At 41.1% G+C, this 20,290-nt stretch overlaps 1 protein-coding gene across 5 annotated transcripts in view; it reads right to left on the bottom strand.

Annotated features, from left to right (window-relative positions):
- HSF2BP (heat shock transcription factor 2 binding protein) overlaps positions 1–20,209 on the bottom strand; it is a 93,872-nt gene extending 73,663 nt beyond the window's left edge. For 3 of the 5 annotated variants that reach the window (XM_066571676.1, XM_066571675.1, XM_066571672.1), the window contains exons 1-6: positions 20,123–20,209; positions 17,865–18,015; positions 13,391–13,494; positions 9,518–9,667; positions 5,546–5,684; positions 4,091–4,208 (exon numbers count right to left, since the gene is read on the bottom strand). In XM_066571676.1, the coding sequence (XP_066427773.1) occupies positions 4,091–4,208; positions 5,546–5,684; positions 9,518–9,667; positions 13,391–13,494; positions 17,865–18,015; positions 20,123–20,158 (698 nt within the window). In that variant the 5' untranslated portion in view covers positions 20,159–20,209. Of the gene's footprint in view, positions 1–4,090; positions 4,209–5,545; positions 5,685–9,517; positions 9,668–13,390; positions 13,495–17,864; positions 18,016–19,163; positions 19,576–20,122 lie in introns of those variants that run through there. The other 2 variants (XM_066571673.1, XM_066571674.1) reach the window with 2 other exon arrangements.
- Between the last annotated feature and the right edge of the window lie 81 nt (positions 20,210–20,290).

Below are 20,290 nucleotides of genomic sequence, written 5' to 3'. Positions count from 1 at the left end.
GGACTTCACACCTCACATCCAATTCTCAAACAAGATCTGATGGCTTAAGCTCCTATGCCACCAGCAGACTTTTGGACACTCTGTGGACACCTCCAGAAAGCAGAAAAGGCAGTGACCCATTGCAGACTAAACTTTAAGAGCTGTCATTTCTGTGCTCTGAGTTTGATTATTAAGGAGGAGAAGGAAGGAAGAGCAGATTTATTAAATCTACTGCACCAGTGGCCACTGCCAAGCAGGGAGAGGTGCTCTGGATCTGAAATTGCAGCTGGTAAAGGCCATACATTGCTTTTCATCCAGCCCCTGCAGCTCTGGCCTTCCAGAACAAGCCCTGACAAAAGAGCACAGCACTACCTATAATCACCCAGAATGGAAATGATCAATAAACCATCATCTTATAATGGCAATGTTAACATTTCTTGAGAATGTCTTTTACCCTTAATCTGTTTGACATTTGCAGTTAGAAATAAAGTGACGTAAAAAGGCGCTGCTCTGTTTGTATTTTTATTTCACTTGTTTGCTTTGTGCAGACAAAAGGGACTGGTGCTGGTGATGCAGGGAAGTGCTGAGGTTTTTGGAGTGCTGTAACACCCCACAAGCCAATGCAGTAGCATATTAATATATAACAGCATATTTACTTAAACACACTCACCTAGGCACAACAGAGAAGCATTTCCAGGCCCTTTATAACCACTTTCACCTCCAGTATCAGCACATTTTAGTAAATATTTTTTGTAATAATAGTTGCAAAAGTGCTTATTGAAGCAAACCTGACACAAATGATTACTGGATAAACAATACTTTCTGGTGTTTTTTTCTAAAATGTGAAGTGAGTCTTGATTATGCATTTCATACTCTTCCTACTTAGACAAGCCAAATTTAATTAACATCTTGTACTACTGTACCTGTCAATGCTTTCTTTAAAATCTAGAACTAAATGCACAGCTAAAGCCCCTTCTTGTCTTGCTAATACATGGGATTAGTATGTAAGATGTACTATTATGTTTAAATATATCTCTTTACTGGCTACTTTCAACTGCCACAAAAGCAAAGTTAAATGTTCTTAACCATTTAATTACAGCTACAATGATGTAAATGTTTATTGACTGTGTAACAATTACAAACATTGAACATACCCTACACTAATGAGAAGAAAAACCTGAAGTCTTTCACGTCTGCTATTTCAGAAAGGCAAGGACACCCTTGAGATTTCAGTCTCAGCACTCAGGTTGATGCCTGGGATATATTTATTCCATACTCACAGACTACAGTGGATATCACAGCAGTTTGGGAGTAAGCAACAGGCTCTCCCTGTAATTTATTTGTTTATATATTCATCCAAACAAAACACAGGATAGGTAGAACAAGAAAAGAGAACCCCTCTCTTTATCAGCTTACTTTGATACTGCTGTGTGTAGAACTGGACTCATGGTTTCCCCTGATTTGTCACACAGCAATGAAAAATATTTTTGAAAATAAAAGCTAGAAAATAATTGTAAAACCTCAGAACTAAGCAAAAGACAACCACAGCATTTAAAATTAAAAGCCAAATTTTTTCTTCAACTGACTGGATTATGAGTTGATGTCTTCTCATGCAACACCATGGTGATGTTTTAAGAAAAATACATTGCATTTCCAGAATAATGAACAGACATTTTCATCTGTGAGGTGTAGTTTTAAAAATGTATCTGTCTGTATGAATATGTATATAAATGTATGTGTAAACATTATTTATGATAACTGCAGAGTCCATCTTCACCTAACTTTGAAATTGCACTAGAATTTATGGCAACCTTCATATCATTGTCTCACAGCTGTCTTTCATTTTGTCCTGGCTTATGCTCCCTATGGGAGGAGAAAAGGGAGTTCATCTGACACATCTGCTTATGAAAATGCTGATTAAGGTTAACCAGCAGCTAAAAATCCTTACATGCAAAGAACAATTTAAAAACAAAACAACCAACCCTCCAAAACCCTTCTTTTCTGGGCTGGGAAACTGTAAAACTCCCCAGAAGGATAAGAAAAAAATATAGTCTTAGTTAGTAACAAGTTTTCAAACTGAACAGGGACAAGACACATACAGAGCTCTTAAAAATAAAAAGGCTTTTTTTTTTTATTATGGACATGAAAGACAAACACAGGGAAACATTTTGCACTAAAACATTTGAGCAAATCAGCCTCCCTCATTCTCTGACAAGACCATGAAGAAATGTCCTTTATGGCATTTCCTCTAATGTCAGAATACAGCTTTTCTTTTTTTTTTTTAATCCAATGGCAAGTTCAGAGTAAGGAAAAAAAATATTGGTTCTGTGGGAATCAGAAAATATCATCACTGCACTGCATTCAAGCTATTGTAACACATGCTTTGTATTTCTCACTCATCAACCACCCTGAGCAACCTCTTTTCCAAACTTCCCTCCATTTGTTAGCCTACCAAACTGGCCCCTGTTGAATTCCTTGCTACCTCATGGGAGTGTTCTATGCATATTTTACCAGCAGTGCTGTACTGGCAGCCAAGTTTACAGCACCATGGGTAATTCTTCTGCAAAGCAGGCAGATTTTGAAGTGTAATAACAAGCAACCCAAAATATAAACTCAAAAGAGAGGCCCTCAAATCCAATTACATTAATACAATATGAAATGATCAAAAATAGTTTATCTGGACCCATAGACACATATCCACCTGAAATTTAGAGTGTGTGCATAGGAACATCTTCCCTCCTCCTCTCAAAGTCCTCTTTTATTTTTACCCCATTTACAGATGCTGAAACAGCATGGATCCTCTTTTCAGGGTTGTTTTTTGGTTGGTTGGTTGGTTTGATTTTTTTTTATACACATGAAGGCACAAATTACCTTTTTTTCCATAAACTGAGATCCTCATACAATTCTTTCAGTTGGGATGTTCTCAAAAAACCCCTACCACTGACCTTCAAGCCCAGTGCTTGGGAAACAGAGTAAAAAACTGATCTCAAATCATCAAGTCACTATCTACAGCACAGGCTGCTCAGCTTTGCCCTCACCACCCAACAGGGAAAGGCAAACACCTACAGAGGGCAACCTGCTCCCCCTCACATGAGCCATCACCTGACAGCACCAGTGAGTGTGGGAAGGAGCCCAGGCAGGCAGCAAATGCTTGACATCCCCCTCTCTGACACTGAGGTTAGGCAAGATAAAACCTCTCCAAAGTGACACCAAGCCTGATTTCATGGCTATCACATCCAACCTGCCTAAATGTGTGCCTGGATGTGGTCAAGTTACTGTAGCTGACAGGGCTGCTGTTTGTCAGCTGAGCTGTGACAGCTGCCTGGGGCATGAATTGGTTGTGTATTTATGAAAAAACCACCACAGTGGCTCAAACCACCTTCATGAACAAATGAACCAGGTGTACAGGACCAGTGCCCACAGTTCAGCAGATGAGCCACTTGTTAAGCCACAGTAATTTGCTCAGCCAAGGCCATATACCCTCAGCTTGTAAGGTCTAGGAGAAAAAGGCAAAGACAATTGTTTATTTAATCTCTCCATCAGCTGAAAAGCACTTTTGCAGTAGCTGAACTGTGCAACAGGGCCTTGACTTTAGAGCTGTATTGCAAGGTCACTTTACAGGCATTGCCTCTTACAAACTGAAGTGTGTGGTGAATCTGGCTGCTAAAGAGCCTAAAATGATTTAATTTCTGCTCTTAGCAGCTCCATAACTCACTTTCTTGACTAAGGACATGTGACATTTTACACTTCATATTAGGAGGGAATAAAAATGAGTTCACATCTCCTATTATCTTCTTTGTAAAACTTGACCTCACACCTTCCTTATTTCACACCAAACTCATGACCCCCTCCCAAGCTAGAAGAGGGCACCCCTGCTCACCTTTACAATGTAATGGTGCTGAAGAGACTTCCCAAGAGACAAAACCTGGATAAAGCTTTGTAGCCAACCCCAGTATATCTGCAAGGAACACTACTGGGAAAAGAGCTTCCAAAAATTATGTTTCCTCTGCAGGAAAGGAATAATGGGAGAGTGGGAAAACTACTGTAATTACTTGAGCTGCACTGCAAGATAATGCATTTCATTTGAAAGGGGCAAGAAAAGTCAACATACACTTTGAATTTGTTACAGAGTCCTGGCTTCATGTCTCCCAGGAGATGAATCATCGTGTCCAGCAATTCCCGACTGGAACTGACCAGGAACTCGCGGCCACATGCCAGAGCAGCCACATCTGTGGGAAAGCCCAAAACATCACCAACAGTTATGTTTCAAACAGGAGTTTCTGCTAATTATCAGGACCACTAAAAAGATTGGTCAGCTGTGAAGAATGAACATTTACCTATGAGCATTGATATAAATTTCAGACTACATTCACCCACATAGTAAATACAGAACAACAAACACTGCTCAAGCTCCTTCAAAATTCTGCACTGGTAAACAAAGCATTTATTCAGAATGCCCAGTGTCCCAATAGCAACACAGTAAATTGTGAAACAAAAGGCTCTATTCTTCCACAGGTAGTGTCTGACTGAAACAAAGCTGAACATTACAGGTTCCACTTTGAAGGAACAGGATTGCAGAGTTTTACAGCCACTCAATTCAATACACCTGGCACATCACACAACCAAAACTCTTATGAACATCTACTCAAAAGTTGGTTTTTTTTCTACCTCTCTGCAAGTGTGGCATTATTCAAGCACAAACCAAAAGACAAAATTATTTGCAAAGGCTACTGTTCCAAAGCAGACTTTCCTTTATTATTTTCTCTTATATCTGCCCCCTACTCAGTACAGTGGCATAATGCATCAAATCATAATTTAATTATTTTATCTTTATTGACATCTAAAAATCCCACAATCAGAAAAGCTGCTCATTCAAGAATCACTTATTTATACCAATACCCACTGTTTTGTCTATCTTGCATCATGTCTTTAGTGTCATTTTGATAGTTAGTTTCAGAGAAATTCAGATGATATATCAGCCTCACAGCCTCCCAAAGCAAGCACAGTCATTCTACAACAGATATGTGGCTTTTTACTTATTTTCTGGACCTAAAAAAATATATTCAGCATGGAAGTCAGATTTATAACCTTCTCTTATACAGTCAAAGTGTGGTGTATCTGACTAGCAACATTTTTAAGCACTTTCAAAATCCTTAGCCCCTGCCTTAAACTGGGGCTGATCTACTTGCACCATCTGCAATCTGTAATCTTGTAGATGTTGGCGGCACTGGTGATTCACAAAGCAAATTGCTCAATGTGTACAAACTAATGTGAGCATACAGGACTGGTACAATGGTCCTTGTTTCATTCCAGACTGAGGGATGCAACTGGGAATTTCAGAACTGAAAAGCTCTTACCCATCTAGTCCTTAACAATGTCACAGGCAGCACAGAAGTGCCTGTAACAGAAGTGTCAGTAACAAAATTTGCTGGAAAACCAGAAAGTCACCCAAGGTATCAACGGCGACAACTTAACTTTGAAAAGTTGCATTTACTGCAGCTCCTATGAGGTAATACACATTCCCAGCAGGTGTGGAATGCTATTCTGAGACACAACATTAACTTACTTGTTACAATCCCTGCCAAAGCTAATACAAACTGATTTTCCTCAGAATCCAAATCCTGCTGTTTCATGTCTTCACTTAATGACTTCACAAAGCTCTCCATGGTCTGGGCAGTGATTGTGAAAAACTTTACTGCTTTACTCTGCAAGTATGGAGGAGAAGAAAGATTACACACACTACAGCAACCATAATTATTAGATGCTACAGTAAAACTGGTCGATCTTCCAAATTATTAAAACATCCAGTTACTTCAATAAACAACAGAAAATACCATGTATTCACTGAGTGACATGCTTGATCCCCTAATATTTGAAACCATTACCTTAGAAGAAAACAGGAAACTACTCAAGACCACATTTATTCATAAAACTGAACTACTGCATATCTACCTCCTAAGCACACAATAACATAATCAACCAGCAGAATTAAAGCTTATTATCAGAAGTAAGAATGTTATCTCTTTGTTTTGCAGTAATTGCACCAGGTGCTTCACATTCCCCTGGCCTACTGCAGTAGTTTTTGTCAAAATCAGCTGAAGATTGGAGACTTAACATGAAATTCCTAAGAAAACAATGAAGTCCCCAGAATAAAAAGCAGAATTCAAATGGATCCTAATAGGACTCGTTAATTTTTGCTCAATAACACTAACAGGCTATGCAGAAGTTCCTTGGAAAAGGAAATGGAGGTCTCTCCTGGGTCACAGGCTGAACTTAAGTCAACCATGTCACATGAGAAAAAATAATCACCACAGCAGAGCACATGAGCAGGAGCACAGCTGTAATTTGGGACAGTCTTTTCCCCCCAGCTGCAATCCTGCTCTATTTGGGGGCATCTCAGCTGAGGGAGCACTACCTGGTACAAAGCTCAGGGCAGGTCAAAGAGCCTGGCCTGAGGTGCAGAGTCCACAAAGAAGGATGGAGAGACCTGTTTCTGTTTATTGGTAATTCTGACTAGTAAAACACTGCTGGAAGTCTATTTCACACAGAGGATGAAGGCTTTAATAACCAAAATTGTGTGGCAGAGAGCCCATAATGCTGGGTTTCCCAGTGTCTTTAATAATTTTTCCAATTGTTTCATGAAGCAGATTAAACGTTTAGTCATTCCCAGCAGTGACCCAACGGGAGAGTTCAAGAAATGCCTGAACTTTTATTCATTTTGTAAAGTGACTGAAAATCTTCATACTTTTGCAAAATTACTTCTTTCACAGTATATGCAAAGCTAGTGGTAACATCTATTTATTCCTCCACTGCTGTACATTCACCACATTAAAGATGTACTCTTCACAAATGATGCTGTGGCCCCAGAACAACAGGAGTGAAGGCATCATGGAGGAAGAGGAAGAAGATAAGTGCAATTCTGCATGTGCTGGATGTAGTTTTTATAAGGACACCACTCCTCAAAAACAGCAATTTTAACAGAAGCACTGACTATAGCTGAAGAAGCAAGAGGTGTGAGAGAAAATGAAGAGCCCAATAAGTCATTATGAAAATATACATTCACATGGGAACATGAGGGTACTAAGCACTCTGAGTAGTTGGTATGTTGCACAGAAAACAAGAGAGATCTATCTGCCAGCCTCTTGAGGTTTCACTGGTGCCTTCTCTGCTGATCCTCCTTTCCACACAACCACTACTTAAGTAGTGCTGAGTTCCAGCAGAGACCCATCAGGTTTATAAATAGCAAACACTGCACACTCTGCACAGTCCCTTATTAACCTGACGGCATTTTCATGGGACTGAAGAATGTCTCACCCACACATGTTGAGATAAGGACAGTTCTGAAAGCAGCCATTAAGGTGCTTGAGCTCACATGGTGCAATGAACCCTCTGCTGTCTGTGAAACTCCTGTGTGAAAGCTCCAGGTAACATGAAAAATTGCTGCCACTAAATATAAAGTCATTTGTCACCATATGAGACAACTGAAGTAGCAAAACACCTTGTAGGATCCAAAATTTCTCAAGTTGAAGCAAGCCTTGATGCTGTTCTGAAATCAAACCTCCAGGTTATATTTCCATGTGAGAAGCCTGTCATATCTGGCTGAAGCTTTTTGAAAGACATCCAAAACAATCTCGTGGAAATTAATTTACTTCTTTTTTTGGTACATGCAGGTAGGAAACCTTGAAAACTCTCTCATGGTGCTTCTCTGAATGTCTCTTCAAATTCTCTCTAGGAACATGGGCAAAGCCAGCAGGCATCTCTCCCCCACTGCTTTGAGAACTACCTGTGTCACATTTCAAATCTGCTGCTGAAGTTCTGATTTTCCCAACCCTTATGGACATAAAACATATACTGGTCACTAACATCATTTCAGTCCAGTTGCATTACAGGACTGGAAGAAAAATCTACTTCTGTATTGCTTCAAAGGCTGAAAAAAGCTGGGGCATTGTTCTGTAAGGCATGACATGATTCTGAATTGATGCCACCTTCCCCATGTGCTTAAATATCAGCAAGAGTTTCAAAGCACCCTTGATGTTCTCATGCATTTGCATAGTTCACAGCACCTTCTCAGGGGAGGAGGGAAGAAGCTACAAGCTGTACAACTTGTCCCAAAATAACCCAAACCAAATATGTTGTATGAAAATCTCCATCATCTTTTAATGACCTGTCTCACTGCCAGTTGCAATCTGTGGTTGACACAATGCCACACAATCCATTTATGCTTTTCCTGGGAGTCTTGGTTCAAGCCCAGGCATGTTTCTCACAGTGTTAAATGCACCATCCCAAGAAAATTATGCCCCCAAATGTTGCTCTGATCTTCACCAGAAGTACAGCAGTTCAATAGGATTTAATGACTGCTGGAAATTACTAGTTTGCATTTCAAACCAACCTAACCCCAAAAGTATTGCATCTTCACACTTGGGTTTTTACCTTCAAACAAATCTTCTGGCAACAGTTTTGTTTTTAACTAATTCAACTGAATATTAATACTTAAGACTGCTTTCAACAACCAGCCTGGTTCTTTAAATTTTAGCTCCTTTATAGAGTGTTTTACAGATGTTTTTTCTAGTAACTGCTGCTGCTTGGATTTGGAATTATCAGAAGTTATCATTAATAAGGCATCACTGTACATCTTTCTAATATCCAATATATAAAGTTGTAATTGTGTTTTGGAACACCCAACTAGAACAACTCTTACAAACACATTGGTTTACCACTTACTATAATGAACTAATCCTATTCACTCAGCTGTTCATCATGCTGCTGAAAAATCAAGCCAAAAGAAACTGTGGCATCAGTTCACTCAGATTAAATACAGCAATTCCTTCTCATGTTGGCTGTGTCAAGAATGAAAATCATATTTTTATCAGGCTTGTTTCCTTAGTCCCTCCTAATTCCATCAGCTTAGCTACACTTGGCAGTGAAATCATGATAGCTGCAATATTACCATTGTCATTTAACTGTTGTTGTTCTGGTTTTGTGGTTTGTTATTGTTTTTTTTTTTAAATAGTCTACTTGCCCATGTTTAATATTGATGATTTAATAAGATCCATGAGCACTGAGGGTCTCAATTTCCAAGAGTCATTCACATATTAAGGCAGCAGAAAGGTTTAAAGAAGTTGAGAATCAATGGATCTGTCTTTTCTCCATGGAAATAGCTCCTCCAAGCTCTCCACAGGCATGGAAACTATTCCATGTGCCCAGGAACTATTCTCTCCTTCTGTTAGCTTATGAAAATATTGTGCTAACTGTAGCCTTGCTTCAGTTTAGCTTTGTGTGGTGGAAAACAGATAACCCTCATTTGTTAACAAAAAAATAATTACTGCATTTATTCATAACACTTCACAGCTCCAACCTTTCTTAAACAAGAATGGATGGTTCCCGAAGAACATGCAAACCAGAAAACATTTTTGCTGTCCAGACAGTTTCTGAAATACATCCTCAAAGTGTACTCCACAGCAAGGCCTTTATTTTGAAGGTGCTTGTTTTAAAGGCCTGAGGGCATTCCCAGGAGTCAGTATTCACCTGCCATACTTACTCCTCCTAGAATAGACTTCACAGCCTCCTCATTGCTGGATACCCCCCAGAGCAAGGTGCACACTGCTGCTCCCATCTCTGTGCAATACTCTGCCTGCTGCAGGAGCTGCTGCTTGGCCTCGTTCAGCTGCTGCCGCAGCTCCAGCTTCTCCTGGAACAGCGGAAGGAAATTTTGGTTGCACTTCACGTCTCCCACACCAAGTTTCTGGCTAAGGGACAGAACAAGAAACACAATCATGGCCGTCTCTGAAAAGAGAGGGTAACCCAGAGCAGTTGCAGACACATTCCTTCTCTCCTGAGCTGTCTCTAAGTAGTGCAGGCTGACAGGAACCAGAAACTGTCCACAAGGTCAAACCAAGTGACCCCCTGAGACTGAGTGGCACCTAGAGAAGCCTGGCAGGAGACATCTCCCCCTGAGCAAACAGCTCCATGTCTCTTCAGGAGAGAAGGGATTTCAGCATCGGGAGCCAGCCTTCCCTGACACCTTCCAAAAGATACAGGAAACATCTTACAGGAGGGGAGGGTTGTTTTGTTTTTCAAAACAGGCTTCTGTTTTAGCCAACATGGAAGAGTTGCTGGATATCTAGGATAAATATTGTTGTCTCTTCCAGCTCTTTTCTGTTGGCATAGTCCTGAACAGCAGTGATAAAGCAAGACAGAGTCCCAAAAAACACACCTAAATTTGGAGGACCTTCCATTGCAAGAAAGCCAAGGCACCACTGTGCATCCATGAGATTCTGAACAACCTGATCTACTGAAAGCTGTGGGGCTGGAATGAGGTAACACAACTCCAAATCCCTTCCAACCCAAACCATTCCACAGCACAATGATTCTATGATCACTTAAGTGAGCTGCTAAGTGGTTCTTGCCACAAAGCATAAACAGAGAGCAGATCAACCCTACAGAACCAGAGCACAAACTCCATTTGGCAGAATTTTCTCCAATCACATGAGAAGCTGGCTGGAAGGATATCATGGAATTGGGCAGGATTGTAGGTCTCACTGGCTTCCTAATAGCTGCCACAGGAGTAGCAAAGCTGCTGCACTTCTTGGTTTAGAGCCAGCACAGACAGGGAGATCAAGGCAGGGATTCTGCAGTCTGTGTCTCAGCATGGGTGGGGGCTCCCAGCTAACTCCAGGTAGGATGGTATTAAGGAAAAAGGAAAGACCAAAGCCAGTCCAGGAAAACGATGCTAATTCAAGTATTGAGAGAGCATCACAGATTGCACAATGTCAAAAAACAGAAGGATTTTACTCTGCCCATTTTACAGACATGATATTTTCAAATTCACTGCAGAAAACACCTTCCTCAGCTCAGCCTTCCCAGTGTGTTTGGCTGTCAGGATGAAGTATGGGGAAATGAGAAGGAATCTTTTCTATGTCAATTTTGAAAGCAGCTAAACAGAACAAGACTTTCAACCATGTACTGTCATCAAGACTGTAAGTGTCTTGTTGGTTTTGGGGTTCACCTCAATGCTTCATGTTGAGGGTTTGTAAAGAATAGAAATGTAAACTCATCTGAAAATTTACCTAATATGCTGTCAAACAGTACAGAGCTGTGTGTGCTCTGTCACCAACTACCTCCTGATCACACCTACCAGCCTGATTGGCACTGCTGCTGATGGAACACGCAGGTGAGGATTGGTGAAGTTCAAGTTTAATTTCTCAAGCAGACTTTTGTGTGTATTTACTCTTTGGAGTCTCTCTCACCCATATAGGCAAAAGACTGACACTTGCTGCTGATTCCATAGGCAGAAACTCCCAGGAAAAGTCTCTTATTTCTTAATACTTTGATCGTTTTTAAGCAAATTAGCCAAATTCCATCTTTTACATGACTCACTGCCAGGTCTATCAGCTTATTCTGCCACCATGTGCATCCACAAAATGTCCTCAGGCATCTTCCTGCCTAATCCCTATATTCTCCCTGTCTTTTTCACACTGTCCTAGTCTTAGGGAAATGTATCTTTAATACATTTTATTTGCATTTGGATGCTAATACTGAGTAAGACATAAAACCCAGTAATACCACATCTAGATCCCCCAACAAGCATGCAAAGCCAGCAGAAAAAATGCCAGAATTTTTAATAGATCAAAAGCAACTTCAGAACAAAGAAATGAGGCAAGGAAAACAAAATAGTACATGCAAGAGCCAGGAAAATAAACAGAGCCTGCAAAAGCAAATAACCTGGCTGGAAGCAACACTACTCCTAAGAGCTCACACCACCCAGTAATCCCTGTGCTATGCAACACCACCACCTTCAGGAAAAGGTCAAGGCACAAGAACACAGCAGTGCCCAAGTATGGAACTGCAAAAAGACAGACAAAGGAGACATCAGCCAAGAATAACATCTGCACTTCAAGTTCTGCTCAGGTTCAGAAAGCACAGCAATTCCCTAACCAGTGATACAGCTCTGCATAGAGAATTTGGAATGCAAAATGTTGATTTATGACGGCCTCAGAAAAGGACACTGCTCAACCAGAAATGCATTTATTCCATGTTTGTTTCAGTGAATAATTTTCTTCTCCTTCAGAAGATAAATATGTAGAAAATAATTCAGAAACTCTACACAAGGATGCCTAGAGCAGAACAGCAACCAAATGAAAAACACCAGAAAAGTGATTAACAGGAACAAAAGTCACTCATATACACACACCATCTTGTTGTATCCTGAAAGCTGAAGGCCTTCACAACATCATGAGCACAATCCACTGAAATACACCTTCCTGGCATTTAACAGAACCCAGTCACACAACTGCCACACGCTGCACAACAACAAAGACATGAAGAGAAGAGCTTGGAGCAGAAACACCAAAATAACTGCTCCTAGGAAACTATCCATGCTTTAAGTAAAACTCATCCAAAAGAAATCATAAACTCAAACCACCTGCCCTTTATTTTGTACTATTAACAAGAATCATGGGTGGGACTTGCTTCATTAATATCTAAAGCAACAGCAATCAATTTTACAGGGATTTTTATCCTGCAACTGAAGACCTCAGTGCACAGCAAAATGAACTCTGTACCTACTGCTGAACTGCAACATCTATCCCAGAAGATATTTATTTTGAAATAAGGAATATCCAGATTGACAATTCCATCATACCAAACTTCATTCCAGAGTGTTTTGTCTACACAGATATGCACTGAAAGTGCATTTCTGAACTCTTCGTTATTCCTTTTCAAAAATGAAGTAAGTTTTGTGGTTCATCAGTCCTTGTGCAATCCCAAGGCTGGCAAATGCCAGCTGTACAACCCCAACTGCTGACTATTGAAAGTGGCTCCAATGAAATGAACTTTTGCAGCAAATAATCACCACTGATTCTCACAGGGAATCATCTGAACCCAAATGGCTTGATAGTCTGAAAAGCCAGTGTCTTTGCTATTCCTTAATTGTTAAGAATCTCTCCTCTCATAATCACTAAATACAATATTGACAGAGCAAGAGAAGCCCTGAAATTGCTCCTTGACTCTCAGCTGTACATGGCAATTGGATCAATAGGTGCTTTGAGAAAGACTATTAACACTAAACAAAGGTACACAGCTCACAGCAAACCAAGAGAGGCTGCTTTCATTCTGTACATTGCACTGCTGGAACTATCTCCTATTATCCTCTTTGCAAATATGTAATAGCAATGTTAAATTCACAATAACTGATTCTGTGAAGGACCTTTTGATTCCAGCTATGCCACAATCTTCTCAAATACCCAGTGCTTTCCTTCAACATGTTAATATGGATGTGGATGACTATTTGGATAGAAATCCCAAATTGTTTTTGAGGCTGAGGATTCATTTTATGACATGAAAATTGTATAATTTCTGCTTTTGTAATTAGAACTCAAACACACAGATATCAATATCCTGGCAGCACATCTACCTTCTTCTCTCTCATGCAATCTGCCTGGGCCGTTTCCAAACGGGCTCTGAAGTGTTCACAATCCATTCTCAGCTGCTCTATCTCCTCCTCCTTCTTCTCCAGGCCTGTGACAGGATAAATCAGATAAAAGAAAGAAGGAACACATTATGGTCATCGGGCCTGCTTTAAAGCAAAGAAATCCACCAAGTGAGACTTTACTGAGGTGCCTCAGCCGTTTGCTTGTGCGAGATCACCTCCCTGTGGCCAAAAGGGAATCTCACAATCTGCTGTGTGGTAACAGCTCTGAGAAAGCAAACCAACACTTCTGATTTAAAAGAATCACATCTAGCTGTTAAATACTGAGGGTTGAGAAGATTTTAAAAAATTTACTCAGTTTTCTACTTTGTTTTCCTGTTGGTTTCCATGAAAACTCCCTGAGTGAAATTTCACCTAAGTCAGTGACTATATTATAAACATAAGAAAAATACGAACAGTAGTCAAAAGTGAGTGTTTCAATCTACAATTTACAACTTACATGGATAGCAAGAATGAAAAGCAACTATTCCAAATATTAAAAACAGTATTTATAAAGTAGTATAAGCAACCTGGGCTAGTCAAAGTTGTCTCTGCCCAGGGCAATGAAGTTAGAACTGGATGATCTTTAAGATCCCTTCCAACCCAACACATTCTGTGATTCCATGATTATAAACTATTTAAACATTATGTCAGTTACAAGCAAATTTTATTATTTCCTTATAAAATTAATTTCTGATGTTATCAGAAATTCATTCTAATTTAGGCACTTTATTTTAGTGAACAGAAATCAAGTTTAAAGCATTCCATTTCACCAGCATGATGCCTATTTAAAAAATTCTCTTTGAAGGACAGTTTTAATAATAGGTGTGTATTATATTTTACTTTAAAAAACCACACTCTTGGATGCTTAGTATTTGTACTGAAAAAAGGAAACATGTTTAAGTAGTTCCAAAAAATAAAATCCAAACAGCATCTACTGTAACCTTGGTTAGTTAAAAAAAAATAAATTACACCCCACTTCAAACACCATACCCTTGAACATGACAGTTTGGTCTACAGCTTAACATACTTAGAATACTTTCCCCAACATGTGACAGCATTTTTAAATGCAATTACTAAAAATCGTATCAAATTCTATCATAAAAAGACATCATTAAAAATTATCCCAATATGTTCTTATTAAAGAAAGGACTTGGCTTCTGGCATTCTATTTAGTAATTCTACATGATTTGAAAATAAATACCTTCCTGTTTTGGTCCTAATTGACAAGTTTATCATCTGAAGTATACACACATTGCTTTGAGTAGCCTGTACAAAAGGAGCAAAGCTGTTTGTGGCTGATTTATCTGAAGAGGCAGAACATATTTCCACTCAGCCCTTGTGTGATTCCAAGCCAACAACGCTTTTTAGCAGAAAGCAAAGAGGCGAGGCAAGGGTTCACTGCTGACAAACATCTCTGGGTCAGGACACACTCTCTGAGCAACTCACTTTACAATCTGCAGTCCAAAGGAAAAGAATGAAGGGAGGAATGGATTGAGTTTTTGAGGATACCTCTGGTCAATGGCAAGAAACTTCCCTTCTGTCAAGTGAAGAAAATTCAGATTCATTCACTTCTGACTACGTGGGTGTGAGTCCTAAGAAGCTGACAGCAAGATGTCTTGAGCAGGAGTAGAACATGCTCTGCTTACCTACAGCAGGCCAAGAGCCTTGCCAGGCAAGTTCATCCAGTGAAAATCCTGTTCCTGCAAGGAAACAAGCTCTCCAGAAGGAAAAGAATCACTTCCAGCCTTTGAGAGGATGGATCCAACCTGAATCCAGCCAGCAGACACACAAAGATGCCACATCCTTCACCAGCAAACTTCAAAGGTCCCAGAACCAAACCTGAGCCAGAAGGGGAATAATAATGACTACTGAGTGTTAACACAATGCAACCTGGAGTTTTTAAAGGGCTTCAGATGAAAGAAGGATGTGTGAACATCCTCTAAGGTGTCACAATGTTTCATGTAGAAGGGGCAAAAAAGGACAATACTGGAAGCTGCTGAAAAGAGACTTACTTCTAGTTGTTCCTCATTTGTGGAAACTCTCCTGCTATGCCCAGTCAGCTCTCCCAGCTGTGCCTTTGCTCTCAAGAGAAAGAAGCAGCTTTCACTACTACCAACTTGGGTGAGCAACAAAAAAATTGAAACGGCACCTTCACACAAATTAAAAACCATGTAACTTCACCACTGCTGTAGTAAATCAGACTCTAGGAAGAAGTGGCATTTGCTCCCAAGGCAGAGAGTACAAAGCAGACACTGGGCACAGGAAAGAAGAGAAGGCCCCCATTTCAGATGTGAGGCAGACTGGGTCTCATCCACAGGAAGTTACAGGTCATACAAGGAGACTTTCTGGACCAGAGATCTAATCTCCAGGCTCTGGGAGGTGGAGAACTGAGTACAATAGGGATGAATGCCAACAAGTGATGGAACTTCAACTCTACTGATTCAAATCCCAGATCAATGTTAAATGTTATTTTTAACACTTCCCAAGTGGAGTGAGTTCCACTAACATATCCATAATAATACCAAAAAATTGCTGCAGCTATATTCCTAAGACTCCTGGAGCCAAGCACTCCTCCTGAGAAAGGTAATAAGACCAAAACAGAACCCTCTTTTAGAAATTAACAACTGCCCTGGCAAAAATCTTAATGAAGACCCTGACAGCAGCCGGAAAAGCAGGTGTTGGCTGCATTGAGCATTGCCAGCTCAGATCTCAGAGATCACCCCTGGGAAGCCACAGAAAATGGGTGTCCCATTGACCTGCACACAACAGGGAAATGTGCAAAGATCTCAAGGTCTCTCAAAGCTGTTCAAGACTTCACCAGTCTCACAACTGAATGGGTCAGAGACGTTGAAAGTCTCTGACTGTAATCTGCACTTTTTGAGGGAAAGGAGACTCTGCTGCAACAGCTGATGGAAGTCTGGAGATGTACAAATCACACATTAGGCTTCTGTAAGAACAACATAAAAAAAAATATCTTTAGGAGCAGCCAGGACTCCTGTGAGCTTCACATGCCACACCAAGAGGCTGTATGCAGCAAACAGCACCATTCTGAGAGTGAGGGCTGCTTGTGTCCCCATGATGTCCAACCTTTAGTGATTTGTATGCTCCAAAGCCTCCTTTCAGTCTGCCTTATTTCCTGCTGCAGAGGTAGGAGAAGACTGGAGCAGCAAAAGTCTCCACTTGACTTGTCCAGTTGTAGGGGCAGACAATGGCCAGAGCCTGAATAAATGTACAAATGACCTCATCACCTCAAGAGAAATCTCCACGGTGGAGAAAGACTCCAGAGAATTCAAAAGCTGTCTCAGCTAGGTCCTGCCCTAGAGGACCCTGGGCAGCCAGCAGAACATTTCAAGGAGTCTTAAAATCCCCATGTTGATGCCATGAGCCTGCTCTGGATGGACAGTGTCTCCCTGATGCCTGGCACAAGGAATGTAAGGATCAGTGAGAGGAATCTCAAGACAAAAAGGTAAAAACTAATTGAGGATCTTGAACACCTAATGCAACTGGAAACAGTCCCTGATGCCTTGCAAGAGGGAACACCTCCAGATCCTACCCACTGCTTGAGACATGGAAGGATCTCCCCAAAAAGTGGATCACTGAGGCAGCTGGAAGCTCTGCCCCATTTTATGACATTGTCAGACACAGGCCTTGAGGCCCTGCCTTGCTCTTCCTTAGCTGCCTGTTGCAAATTAATTTTCTATTTATCACTTGGTATTCTAGAAGAGACACACTCTGTAATCTGTCTCAGTGTTTGTTCCATGTCTTTTCAGGAAAACCAAATCCAGGTAAATTGCACAGCTGCAGGTAAGCTACAGACCAGGGATGGAGCTGACTCTTATTTGGCCCTGATGGCATGTTGGGAGTGGGGTTATTTTTGAACAAAATAATGCACAGAGAAACCCAACATTGAAAGAATGGACTTTGGGGACAGCAATAAAAAGACTTTTATTACAGAATCTTCTTTTTATTAGTAAAGCAAACAAGCTAAAAAACAAGACAGGCCAAATACAAGATTAACTCACTCTTCCTTCACATTTTTACCCACTGTAATTTACCATCATTTTGTTGGGGTTTTTTTTCTGTGAAAGTCACCTTTTGAAAAACAAAATGTTTTTGCCTTTTCTCAAAAGGAAAACACTTTTTGTTCCTCATGCAGTTTCCCTTACTGCCTGAACTACATATGTTTTTATATGCACAGTAAAGTATTTTTAAAGATTAATTTGATATGTCTGATTATTCCTAAGGCAGCTTGTAATTTTCTTCACTACAAACACATTAATTTACTGAAGCAGTCACTGAACAACACAGTTGAATCTGGAATAGCTCCACAAACTCTACAGCTATTTCTGGAGCACAACAGTTAGTTCTAAGCAGTTCTGGCAGAAAATGCAAGAGCCTGTAAGATGGTGCTACTCACTTGATTCAATAGCATCCAGCTTCTGGAATGTCCCCAGGATATCTCCATTTACTATTTTGGGTAAGAAATCCCTCAGTTGCATAACTTCAGTTGTCAGCCTTTCCAAATCCCTCCTCCTAACTTTTACAAATTCCTCTTTGGTCTCAGCCTTCTGAAACAAAACAACAAAGCAAAACAAAAACAAACCAACAACCAACCAAAGACACTGTTACAGTCCTGTAGTGCTTTTCTGCTTCAATTTCTTTTCTTGGACAAAAATATTCTTCTCTATGACATAATTTCAGCAATTTGTAACTTTTTAATAAGATCTATCCAGCAATCAAACCCAAAAGTCTCTGAGGTTGACCCTTTGACTGTAATGTTAATTTTTGCCACAGTGGCCTTAAGTAAATAGCATTACCTCTCTTCATGTGTTTCTTCACCCAAAATGTGTGCAATGCATCTGGGAATGCTGCAAAAATTAACACGCCCAATTTAAAGTGTGAGCAGCACACACCAAGCTGTTGTTTCATGACTGTCGTAAAGGATACGATTACTCAGCTTTTTAATTAATTCAAACATTTGCAAGATACTGGTCCTTAATTACAACAACTCTTTTGGAGGAAACTGTACAGTTTTCAAACCAATTTATCTTTTGCGAAGAGCAAAAATTATTTGCAGCCATCTGCAACCCAGTCTCAGGGTTTAAACCAAATTTAATCCCAAGGTAAGACAGAAATGTTTACTACTAGCTTCCTCTCCTGCCAAACCATAGCTACAGAATAATTTTCATTCAACATTCCAACAGAATGTGGTTTAATTTTAAAATTACAGAGCAATTTCTGTGCAAAAAAACCCCATAAAGTCCAATTTCTGATGTACATATATGTGGACTCTGACGGATGTTAAAAAGGCTGATGCACACACACCAACAAAAAGAAAGTTCTAACATGTTTTGGCTACAATAATCAATCACTTAAAATGCTCTCAGAAAGCAAAGTTATATCTTAGTACTGCTTTGCACTGCACTGATTACAGTGCTGACAAAATGAGATGTTTTATGGACCACATTTTATTCCAGAGGGAAATGGTTAACAACCCAAAATCTCATCTCCAACAGGTTGGAAATGTGCCATCCCCACAGTCCTCTCAAGAGCAGACACACAAGACAAATGGAAGTCATCCTCTCCACCCATTCCCTACAATTCTTTCTGCTTCCCTACTTCCTCAGATTGAACATTTCCTTTCAGTTTTGCTTCCTACTCTATTTCTTTCCCAGCTGTCTTTCAAATCCAGAGTTTTGGGACAGGTGACTCCTACCTCTGCAGGTTCAGAGATGTAATGAAGGTATGGAAGATTTTGCTTTATTTTGAACTGTAAGCTCTAAGTTGCATCTAGGATATGCTTACGGCAAGGTTCATAAGGGCAAGTAGCACCACATGACATGACTCTAGAAAAATTCCACTCATCTAGGTCTCCAGAAAGCATGGAACCAACACATGGGAAGAAGAGTCTTTAGAGGAATGCCATCTGTATGTCAGCAACCATGAATATCAGAGAGAATTCAGCATGCCTCAGAATCACAGAGCAAAATTTGGTACATAAAAATAGCTCTGTTCACTAGCAGAAACTGAACCAGAAGCTGAACCACAGCTGGGAATCATTGGTGCTGAGATATCAAATACACAGCAAGGAGAAGATTCTCCTTTGTAGTTCCCACTGTAAGCACAGGTCTTGGCAGTACTGCTGCTACAGCAGACAAGTTTTATTCTCTCTGTTCAAGCAGCTTCTCCACATCTGTCTGCACTACAGGAGTATGTTAAAGACAGACAGGAGAGAACAGGAATTTTCTGTCCAGTCCTTACAGTAACAGCAGGTGCCTGAAGTAGGAAATTTGACTTCACCGAGTCCTTCCACAGGGCTGAAGTCACCCAGTAACGCACCTGAGCTCATCACGTCCTGCCTGGTGTGAGCCTAGGGACGGGAATCCCCCTTCCCTGCCAGTCGGGGGGGGGCGAACAGGGCAGAGCCCCCAGCGAGGAACCACTGCCAGCCCTTTCCCCACTCACCCCCCGCAGCCCAGGGTGCCCCTACAGCCCCCACCACGCTCCGCTCTCCCTGCGGCCCCGCCATCGCCCCCTCAGGGCCCCGCAAGGCCCAGGACCACAGCACAACCCCCGCTCCTTCGGCTCCTCGGAGCACCCACGGCCGCATGGACCCCCCCGGGCTGGGCCCGGCCTCAGGGCCAGCCCCGAGCGCCCCCGGGCCGCTTGCGATACCTGCGCGTCGCCAGCGAGGCCGGCGCTGCGCCACATCGCGACAGCGGCGACAGCGGCGTCGTGCGGGGCAGGGAGGGGGGGAATGGGGTGGCGTGAGGGCGGGAAGGAACACGCGATGGCCACGCCCCCGCTGTGACCACACCCGATTCGATTGGGTAGGTGCATGTA

Source organism: Molothrus aeneus, chromosome 2 (assembly GCF_037042795.1).
Source record: "Molothrus aeneus isolate 106 chromosome 2, BPBGC_Maene_1.0, whole genome shotgun sequence".
In the NCBI taxonomy this organism is placed as follows: domain Eukaryota; kingdom Metazoa; phylum Chordata; class Aves; order Passeriformes; family Icteridae; genus Molothrus; species Molothrus aeneus.
The sequence above is the reverse complement of the archived record's forward strand: the minus strand, read 5'-3'. Positions and strand labels throughout refer to the sequence as shown.